This window comes from Magnolia sinica, chromosome 18 (genome assembly GCF_029962835.1).
Source record: "Magnolia sinica isolate HGM2019 chromosome 18, MsV1, whole genome shotgun sequence".
Classification (NCBI taxonomy): domain Eukaryota; kingdom Viridiplantae; phylum Streptophyta; class Magnoliopsida; order Magnoliales; family Magnoliaceae; genus Magnolia; species Magnolia sinica.
Genome location: NC_080590.1, coordinates 60,039,984 through 60,050,674, shown reverse-complemented (window position 1 = coordinate 60,050,674; position 10,691 = coordinate 60,039,984). Strand labels below are relative to the sequence as shown.

The window sequence follows — 10,691 nt, the reverse complement described above, 5'->3', positions numbered from 1 at the left end:
ACCCACCTCTAGGCCTCCTCCTTGTTCCCTTCGCCTTCTATGCTCCTTGCCTTCACTTTTGATGGTGGTTGATGGGATTTTGATGGTGTGGATGAGAGATGAGAGGGTGGGCCACACTTGTGGTTTGGGAGAGAGTGAGGTTGGACATGGGATGGTGCTTGGGAGAGATTTTTGAGAAATGAGGGAGAGAGAGAAGTGATGGGATGATAAGGATGGGTGATGTGGTGGTTGTAAGAAAAAGGTGATGCGAGGTATGGTTGTGGTTGAAAATGGGGTAAAAGAGGGATGGTGAGGGGAGAGAGAGAGTTGACTTTTGAAAAGGGAGGGATGGGGCTTGTACTTGAGGTATGGTTGTACTTGACATTGATTGATTGATTGATTGATGGGACATGACGTAGAGATTCCCTTAAAATTCGCAACGTGCGGCATTTCTTCGAAACAATCATTGGCCTACATCTCCTGGCCTGGGTATCGGTTGGGTGTGCGAGTCACGGTGTTAGAACCGCGGCGACGACGCGATCGTTAAGATACAAGTTTCGGGTCGAGCCATCTTCGGTATGCAGGACTCGGCTTAGGATTGCGCACAATCGTTGGATACGGTGTGAAAGTTGCCGAAATTTGACCGGAAGGATCGTGGAAGCCAACGGAACGATACAGACTAGGACACGGGTCTTACAGTTGCTCAAAAAACTTATCTACTTAATAATTAATAGCCTAAATATATCATATGTTGTGAGTGTAGTAAGTCAATTTATGAGTTTTCCTATGATGACTCACATGTATCTGATTGTTCAGTATTGAGTGAGGAAATTTTATATAAAAGGAATACTTATCATCAAGTCATAAAGTATTATGATGTAGATTAGACTGGCTTCTCGACTAATAGATAGTCTACCACCGGGCATTGTATATTTGTGGGATAAAATTTGATCACATGAAAGAGTAAAATGTATAGTGTAGTTAGCCCAATCAAATGTGAAATTAGAATATAGGACAATGGCTTATGTCACTTGTAAGCTCTCGGAGATCAAGAAACTATTGACTCATATCACTTGTTAGCTCATATAGATCAAGAAACTATTACAAGAAGTTAGTTTTGCAGTGAGCCTACCAATGCATTTATTTTGCGATGATCAAGTAGTTCCCTATATTGCAAATAATCTTGTTTATCATAAGAGAATCAAACATATTAAAGTTAACTGTAATTTCATATTATTAGAAAATGTTTCTATTAATAAAATTTATATGACTTATATATGTTTGGTCTAAAGATCAACTTGCTCATGTGTTCTCCAAAAGCTCTTCAAAAGCACTTAATTTATTTCACTCCGGGAAGCAATGACATCTATGCTCCGGCTTGAGAAGAGTATTAATGATTGTGGTTGTGGGCCATAAAATATATGACCCACTTAATCTTGAGTTTATATAGTTTTGTTTATACACCTTACCATTAAAATGTTATATTGAAAATATGTCGAGTAGTTCTGAAATTTTTACTTTTTTAAAAAAAAAAAACCTTAATATAAAAGAGAAGGTAGGGGCATATAACCCAAATTCATTCTATTTTTGATATTTTTACTTTTTCTTTTTTACTTAATAAGAGAGAGAGAGAGAGAGAGAGAGAGAGAGAGAGAGAGAGTGGGCATGTAACCCAAATTCATTCTCTCCATTTTTTTTTCCATTTTTCTTCTTTTCTCTATTTTGTTTTACTTTTATATAATTCTGCAATTTTTATTTTTTATTTGAAAAATTCACCGTACTAACCTTGATGTATGGTCAAATTCCTTAAAGAGATTCAACCATTCAAATATTCCGAGGGTGGCCTTCTGATAAGCTTCCAAAAATTACTTGGACCAAAATGCCCTTTGTCCTCGGTTCAATAGTTGTACGGTTTTTCAATGAATAAGAAGTTACGTCGTATTTAATGACGTGTACAAAACCTTTTTTTGGGCGTGGGCAAGGCCCAACTCGTGGGGCCCACACTGATGTATGTGTATAATCCAAACCGCCCATCCTTCTTGCCATGTTAATTTAGGGCTAGGACCCAAATATCAGCTCAATCCAGTGCTCATGTGGCCCACATATTAAAAAATAATGATGACTGTTGAAACTTTTCAGGCTTACTTGATGTTTGTTAGAAGTGTACATTGCCCATGTTAGGACTTTTTAGGCCCACAACAAGCTGATTAACAAGGTGGATGGAACGGATCACCCCATTATGGGCATTAAGCTATGGTACCAATGGTTTGGTAGAAGAGGAAGTGAACATGTGGATACCACAATCCATGCAACATGACAACCACGACCCATATAACATGACAACTACGACCCATGCAAACAACGACCCATATGGGCCCACATTGATATACGTGTATAATCCATGCCACCCATCCTTTTTGTCGTGTCATTTTAGGGATAGGGCCCAAATATCAGCCTGATCCGGTGCTCGTGTGGGCCAAAAAATAAAAAATAATGATGACTGTAGAAACTTTCTAGGCTCACTATGATGCTTGTTAGAAGTGGATACTGCCCAAGTTAGGACTTTTTGGGCCCACGACGAGCTGGCCGACATGGTGGATGGATCAGATCACCCCATCGTGGGCCTTAAGATATAGTACCAATGGTTTGGTAGAAAAGGAAGTGAACACGTTGCAAACCACGATCCATACAATATGACAACCATGATCCATATAACATGGCAACTACGACCCATGCAAACCACGACCCAAATGGGCCCACATTGATGTATGTGTATAATTCATGTGGTAAGGGTCGTAGTTGTCATGGGTCACAGTTTTCATGGGTCGTGGTTGTCATGTTATATGGGTCGTGGTTTTCATGTTATATGGGTCATGGTTTTCATGGGTCGTGGTTGTCATGTTATATGGGTCGTGGTTTTCATGGGTCGTGGTTGTCATGGGTCATGGTTGTTATGTTATATGAGTCGTGGTTGTCATGTTATATGGGTCATGGTTCTCATCCGGGTCGTGGTTGTCATGGGTCGTAGTTATCATGTTATATGGGTCGTGGTTGTCATGTTATGTGGGTCGTGGTTGTCATGTTATATGGGTCGTGGTTGTCATCCGGGTTGTGGTTGTCATGGGTCGTGGTTATCATGTTATATGGGTCATGGTTGTCATGCTATGTGGGTCATAGTTGATATAGGTCGTGGTTGTCATGTTATATGGATCGTAGTTATCAGGGGTCAAGGTTGTTACGTGATGTGTGCAGTTCGTGGTTGTAACATAATAAGGGTCGATGTTATCATGTTATAAGGATTAGGGTCCTATCATGATTTATGTGTCGAATCCAATCTATCCATTAGATTTAGAATTTTATTTAACGTCATGGGCCAAAAAATGAGTTACACCCAAAATATTTATGCCCTAAAAGGTTTTCATTGGTAGGTTTTCAATTTCACTGCTTTCTATGGTGTGATCCACATGAGCCTTTGATATGCCTCATTTTTGAGCTCATCCCTTAAAATGATCTTTCAAAATGAATGGATGGCATGGATAAAATATATACATCATAGTGAGCCTAATAAGACCATTCATCTCTACATATATAGGGCCACGTAAGTTACTAAAAATAACCTGACTTACTAAAACAACCTTCCTGAGGTCTCCGGAGTTTGGACTCCTCCAGCTAACGTGACTTACTAAAATGAGATCAGAGTTACATGAGTCCCACAATGTGGTCTTATTAGGCCCAAAAAAGGGTTCCTTACATGAGTCCTACCATAACGTTTATTTTCCATCCAATTTGTTTATAAGGTCACAAATACCTGTATGAAGAGGAAAAACAAATTTCATGTTGATCCAAAACTTCTGTGACCCCTAAAAGGGTTTCAATGGTAGACGTTAAATCCCTCGTTGCTTTTTGTAGTGTGGTCCACTTTATCTTTAAATCTATCTTATTTTTAGTCTCAAGCCGTAGGACGAGCTCACCAAATGGATGGACAGTTTGGATATAACACACCCCTCATGATGGGACCCACAGAACTTGCTGACGTCAATACAACAGTTATATAGCTATGTGGTACACCAGCCAATAGGCTTCCTTGTCCCGAATGGAAACAGATTGGCTACTCCCCCTGCCACCAGCCAATGGCTAGTGGTTGGTGCTTTGTGGGCCCCACCATGATGTACCTATTTCATCCATGCCGTTCATCTATTTTTCTAGATAATTTTATGGTATAAGACCAAAAATGAGGTATATCTCAATCTCAACTAGATCACATTACAGGAAATACTTTTGAATAAGCGTGGACCATTAAAAACCTTTTGGGGGCCATAAAAGTTTTGGATGAAGCTGATCTTTGGTTTTTCCCTTCATCTGGTCCTTTATGACCTAATCAATAGATTAGATGTCAAATAAACAGTACAGTGGGCCTTAGGAGGATTTTAATGGTGGATATTCAATCACCATTGTTTTCCTCTAGTGTGGTCCGCTTAAGATTTATATCCCTCTCATTTTTGGTATAAACTCTAAAATAACCTGTAAAAATGGATGAACGAAATGGATGAAACACATACATCATAGTGGGGCCCACAGAGCACTGACCACCAGCCACAGGGTTGGTGGCAGGGGGAGTAGCCAATCCGTTTTCGTTCCGGATACGGATGCAAATTAGATACAACGTGGATTAGCTATTGGGGCGAGGATTGGATACTGACAGGTTGAGTAGAGAGACTCGCTACTGAACTAACATCACCAAGTTCTGTGGGCCCCACCATGATGTATATTTTGTACCCATGCCATCCATCCATCTGGAGAGATCATTTTAGTGTAGATTCAAAGAATGAGTTACATACAAAGCTCCAGTAGACCCCATTACAAAAAACAGTGGGGAGAGTGACACCACCATTAAAAGCTTCTAAGGGCCACAAAAGTTTTCAATCAAGATAATATTTTTGTTTTCCCTTCTTTAATGTCTTTGTTAACTTTTGAACAGGTTGGATTTTGAAAAAACATCATGGTGGGCCTTAAGAAGGTTTCAATGGTGGTCATCAATCTTCCCGCTATTTTCTACGGTGGGGTCCACTAAAGCTTTGGATCTGCTTCATTCTCTGGCTCATGCCTTAAAATAATATCTCCAAATGGATGGACATTGTGAATACCACACAAACATCATAGTGGGGTCCATAGAACTTGGTGACATCACTTCAGTAGCTAATGGTCAACTTGGGTTTATATGACCTAATCAACAGATTGGATGTCAAATAAACAGTACGGTGGGCCTTAGGAGGATTTTAATGGTTGATATCCAATCAATATTGTTTTCCTGTGGTGTGGTCAACCTGAGATTTATATCCCTCTCATTTTTGGTATAAAGCCCTAAAAGGATTTGTAAAAATGTATGAACGAAATGGATGACATGGTGTGGCCCACATAGCACCGACCACCAGCCACGGGGCTGGTGGCAAGGGAAGTAGCCAATCCATTCCCGATTAGATACGGACAGGTTGAGTAGCCAGTCTAGATACTCAACTTGTCAGTAGCAATCCGTGTAGGTTGAGTAGCGAGTCTGGATACTCAACTTGTCAGTAGCAATCCGCGCCCATTTTTCTTTTCCTCGCGTAAGCTTTTTCCCAACATAAGTTGCACTCGAGAGAGGAAATCGGATTGAGTACTCAGTTGGGCTCACCTTGAATGTATGTGGTCTATCCACACTGACCACCCATTTTTCCATCTAATTTAAGAGGTTGAGCTCAAAATTAAAGCATATCCAAAGATCAATTGGATTATGCCACGGCCTTAATCTGTAAGCTTTGATCCATTTACACTACCAAAAATGGATTGTGGTTATCATGGGTCGTAGTTATCATGTTATGTGGGTCGTGGTTGTCATGTTATATGGGTTGTGGTTATAATGTAGTAAGGGTCGTAGTTGTCATGGGTCGTGGTTGTAATGTGGTAAGGGTCGTAGTTGTCATGGGTCGTGGTTGGCATGTTATATGGGTCGTCGTTGTCATGTTACATGGGTCATGGTAGTCATGGGTCGTAGTTATCATGTTATATGGGTCATGGTTCTCACGTGATATGGGTCGCGGTTGTTACATGTTCACTTCCTTTACTACTAAATGAAAGGATTGTCATTGGTATCATAGCCTAAGGCCCACAATAGGGTGATCCGATCCATCCACCTTTCAACCAACTTGTCGTGGGGCTAAAAAGTCCTGACTTGGGCAATGTCTACTTCTAACAAACATCATAGTGAGCCTGTAAATTTTCAACAGTCACCATTATTTTTTTATTATGTTGCCCACATGAGCACTGGATCAGGCAGATATTTGGGCCCTAGCCCTAAAATGACACGGCAAGAAGGATAGGCGGCATGAATTATACACATATATCAATGCGGGCCTCAATGTATGGTCAAATTCCTAGGTCGTGGTTGTAATGCAGTACGGGTCGTGGTTATAATGTGATAATGGTCGTAGTTTTCATGGGTCGTGGTTGTTATGTTATATGGGTTGTGGTTGTCATGTTATATGGGTCGTGGTTATCATGAGTCGTAGTTGTCATGGATCGTAGTTATCGTGTTATATGGGTCGTGGTTCTCATTTTAAGGCTAAGGCCTATAAAATGAAGACTAAGACCCATATAGCATGACAACCACAACCCTTACCTCATGACAACCATAACCCATGACAATTACAACCCTTACCACATTACAACCACAACCCTTACGGCATTACAACCACCTGATGCGACCTATGCTACTATACAAATATTGTTTGGACGACTATGGTGTCACTTGCACTAACTTGGTGACTACATGGGATAAACGTACATAAGATCTTTACTGTCCATTAGATGAAACGATCTATTTACACCGTGGATACTAAATTTCATTCAAATATAAATCTTAAATGGACCATAACGTAGAGAATGGAGTAGAATTCTTAGTAAAATTTTCAATCTCAATTGTTTCCCATGGAATAGCCCACTTGACCGTTGAATCATTCTCATCTTTGGGTATCAATCTAAATATAAGGTGGGGCATCTAATAGACGGTGTTGTTCTTATCCTCATGAAGTTATACCGTACAAAGTTAGAAAAGTAACGTGTCCATCCGTACCAAAGCTAGCCTGACATTTTTCAAATATGAGATGACTATTAATAGACTGCAGGAGCTGAAAATGCAGGCTATATGGGTCGTGATTGTTATATTATATAAGTCGTGGTTGTCATGTTATATGGGTCGTGGTTGTAATGCAGTGAAGGTCGTAGTTGTCATGGGTCATGAATGTCATGTTATATGGGTTGTGGTTGTCATGTTGTATGGGTCATAGTTATTATGTTATATGAGTCGTGGTTTTCATGTGATATGGGTCGCGGTTGTTACATGTTCACTTCATTTACTACCAAATGAAAGGATAGCTATTGGTACAATAGCCTAAGGCCCACAATGCGGTGATTCGTTCCGTCCACCTTGTTGGCCTACTCGTCGTGGGCCCAAAAAGTCCTAACTTAGGCAGTGTTCACTTCTAACAAACATCACAGTGAGCCTGGAAAGTTTCAATAGTGGGTTCCATTGTCATCATTATTTTCTATTATGTGGCTCACACAAGCTCTGGATAAGGTTGATATTTGGGCCCTAGCCCTAAAATGACATGACAAAAAGGATGGACGGCGTGGATTATACACATACATCAATGTGGGCCCCATTAGTTAGGTCCTTGCCCACGGGCAAAAAAGGGTTCCTTACACATCACTTTCTTGGCATTAAATACGACGTAACTTCTTATTCCCTAAAAAACCGTACAACTACTGAAAGAAGGACAACAGTTTGGTTTCAAGTAATTTACGGAAGCTTGTCAGAATGCCACCCTCAAAATATTAATATTTGAAAGGTTGAATCTTGCTAGGGAATTTGACCATACATCAAGGCCTATACGATCAATTTCCCTTTTTATTTTGTAAAAATACTTTTAGTTTTTTGTTACCTGTACATGTACTTCTATTTTTCCTTATATTTTGAAGTAAAAGAGTGCCAACCTCCATGTTGAAACGAGGTATCTTTCACTCAATCTACCACTGGTGCTATGGATCAGGGTGTGAGCGCCGCTATGTTCAACTTGTCCAATACAACTTAACTTAGGACCTAACCACTCGGTGAATCTCAGATTCTTAATACCATGCCACGGCGGTAGTCTTTTTTATTCATTCATTTGCTTAAAATTTCATTGACAAATAGGTATTCTAGTAATTTCTCAAGATTCAAGAGCATCTTTGCCCAACCTCCTGATTCCACCAAGGCCCATATAAAAAATAGCTTAACATAATAAATTAAGAAAGCAAAGCTCGTTATTATATGTGATTTGGGCCCCGTAAAATCATACTTTATGGTGCATGAAAATGACACGCATACAACTCCAATGCATCAATCTGTCATATTTGACTTGGACAACAAGAGACCTTTTTATGCCCCTATGTAATCAGGACACTCAATAGAACAAGTCATCATAGGTTTTAACACCACCACGTGGCACTCTCTCACTAAAGCCGGCCGCATCCTCCTTACATACACCCCCACCACTCCTTAAAGAACAGGCCCCCCTCCTTTCTCCCCACTTCTCTTTTTCTTCCTCTAAACCTCTCCATGGGTTTTGTTTAGTTCCACTATACAAAACCCAGATACAAGGATCAGGAGATGATCCTCATCTAACTGAAATTTCAAAGCGACCAAAACTGCCCATTTCTACCAAAGAAGAAGGCTCACCTCCCAAATCCTATGTGTGGTCCACATAAAAGCCCAAGTGCCCAAAAATCAACAGCAACAACAACAGCCAGCCCAAGTGTCTCTCACTAGCGATATCAACAATAATTACAAAGAGAGATGGATAGGTTGATAAGGTTGGAGCCATCGAACCGAGTCGCGGTCCGAGTTGAACTGGGGCAACGTTGCTATGGTGAGCTCACGTTACGTAACGTCATGTACACCATGCCTGTCGCGTTCCGTTTGCAACCCATGAACAAGAACCGATACATGGTGCGGCCGCAATGTGGAATCATCTCCCCTCTCGCCACGCTCACTGTAGAGATCACATACATCTTGCCTCCTAATTCCACTCTGCCTGATTCGTTCCCTCACTCGGACGATTCTTTCCTACTGCATAGTGTTGTGGTGCCCGGTGCAGCCGTTAAGGACCCAACCTCTACCTTCGATTCGGTCCCTCATGACTGGTTCACTACCAAGAAAAAGCAAGTGTTCATTGACAGTGGTATCAAGATCATTTTCGTAGGCTCACCCATCTTGGCTCGACTCGTGACCGATGGCTCAATGGATGATCTCCGTGAGGTGCTGGAGCGGAGCGATGCCGCATGGAAAGCCGCGGACTCGATCGACGATCATGGCCAAACATTACTACACATAGCCATCGCTCGTAGCCGTGCAGATCTCGTCCAGCTGCTTCTAGAGTTTGAACCGAACGCAGAGGCTCGGAGCCGAGCTGGGCAGACGCCGCTCGAGGCTGCAGCTGCGGCTGGGGAAGCCTTGATCGTGGAGTTACTGCTTGCACGGCGTGTGAGCACGGGCAGATCGGAGTCGTCTGCATGGGGTCCACTGCACTTAGCAGCGGGAGGTGGGCACCTGGACGTCATGCGGCTCCTGTTGCTCAAGGGGGCAGACGTGGACACGCTAACCAGCGATGGGCGGACTGCGCTGCACCTTGCGGTCGAGGAGCGGCGCAGGGACTGCGCACGCATGTTGCTAGCCAGCGGTGCGCGAGCTGACATCCGCGGATCGGCTGATGGTGACACACCGCTACATGTAGCCGCGAGCATGGGCGATGAACACATGATCAAGCTTCTGTTACAAAAGGGCGCCAACAAGGACATACGCAGCCGGGTCGGCAAGACGGCTTATGACGTAGCGGCCGAGTGTGGGCACACTCGGCTTTTTGATGCACTGCGTCTTGGGGACAGCCTCTGCGCTGCAGCACGCAAGGGCGAGCTACGAGCGGTGCACCGGCTCCTCGAGAATGGTGCATTGATCAACGGCAGGGATCAGCATGGGTGGACTGCGCTGCACCGGGCAGGATTCAAAGGCCGTGTGGACATCGTCCGGACTCTCCTAGACAAGGGTGTCGATGTGGATGCTAGGGACGATGATGGGTACACGGCACTACACTGTGCGGCCGAGTCGGGCCATGCAGAGGTGATAGAATTGCTAGTGAAGAAGGGTGCCGACGTCGAAGCACGCACGAACAAGGGTGTGACGGCTTTGCAGATTGCCGACTCGTTGCATTACACAGGGATTGCACGTGTGCTCATGCAAGGCGGGGCAGCCAGGGACGCAGCGGCTCCATTAACGACACCTGCTTCACTCCCATTAGGTGGTGGCGTGGGCCGAGAGAGGGACTCCGGCCTTAAGAAGAAGGCGCACCGGGCGAGCACCCTTCGAAGTAGCTTCGACAGAACGTTGCCATTAGCATGCTCTACCTAGCACGTGCGGTACCATCCTTAGCACGTGCCATGGGTTTTTTTTTTTTTTTTTTTTGTTTTCTTTTTTTGGGCCCCCAAGAAATCACATCATTCTTTTTGGCCCAAGTCAAAACAATGTTTATTAATGCAAGTAATATACGCTATTCTGCAATATATTTATGTAGTGATTAGTTGTTAAAATGGTTTTATACATACGGTTAATGGTTTAATGATGTATGTGAGGAGTTAGTCTCCCT

General features: G+C 42.8%; 1 protein-coding gene across 1 annotated transcript; it reads left to right on the top strand.

The window, feature by feature from the left end:
• The first annotated feature begins 8,641 nt into the window (after positions 1–8,641).
• Positions 8,642–10,474, top strand: LOC131233626 (protein VAPYRIN-like). Its single transcript, XM_058230407.1, has one exon. It carries the CDS (start codon positions 8,849–8,851, stop codon positions 10,454–10,456), a length of 1,608 nt encoding a protein of 535 aa, XP_058086390.1. The 5' UTR covers positions 8,642–8,848; the 3' UTR covers positions 10,457–10,474.
• Positions 10,475–10,691: the final 217 nt, after the last annotated feature.

Bases quoted from the DNA above. Each gene is read 5' to 3' on its own strand.
- LOC131233626 (XM_058230407.1), top strand. From the start codon at position 8,849: ATGGATAGGTTGATAAGGTTGGAGCCATCGAACCGAGTCGCGGTCCGA.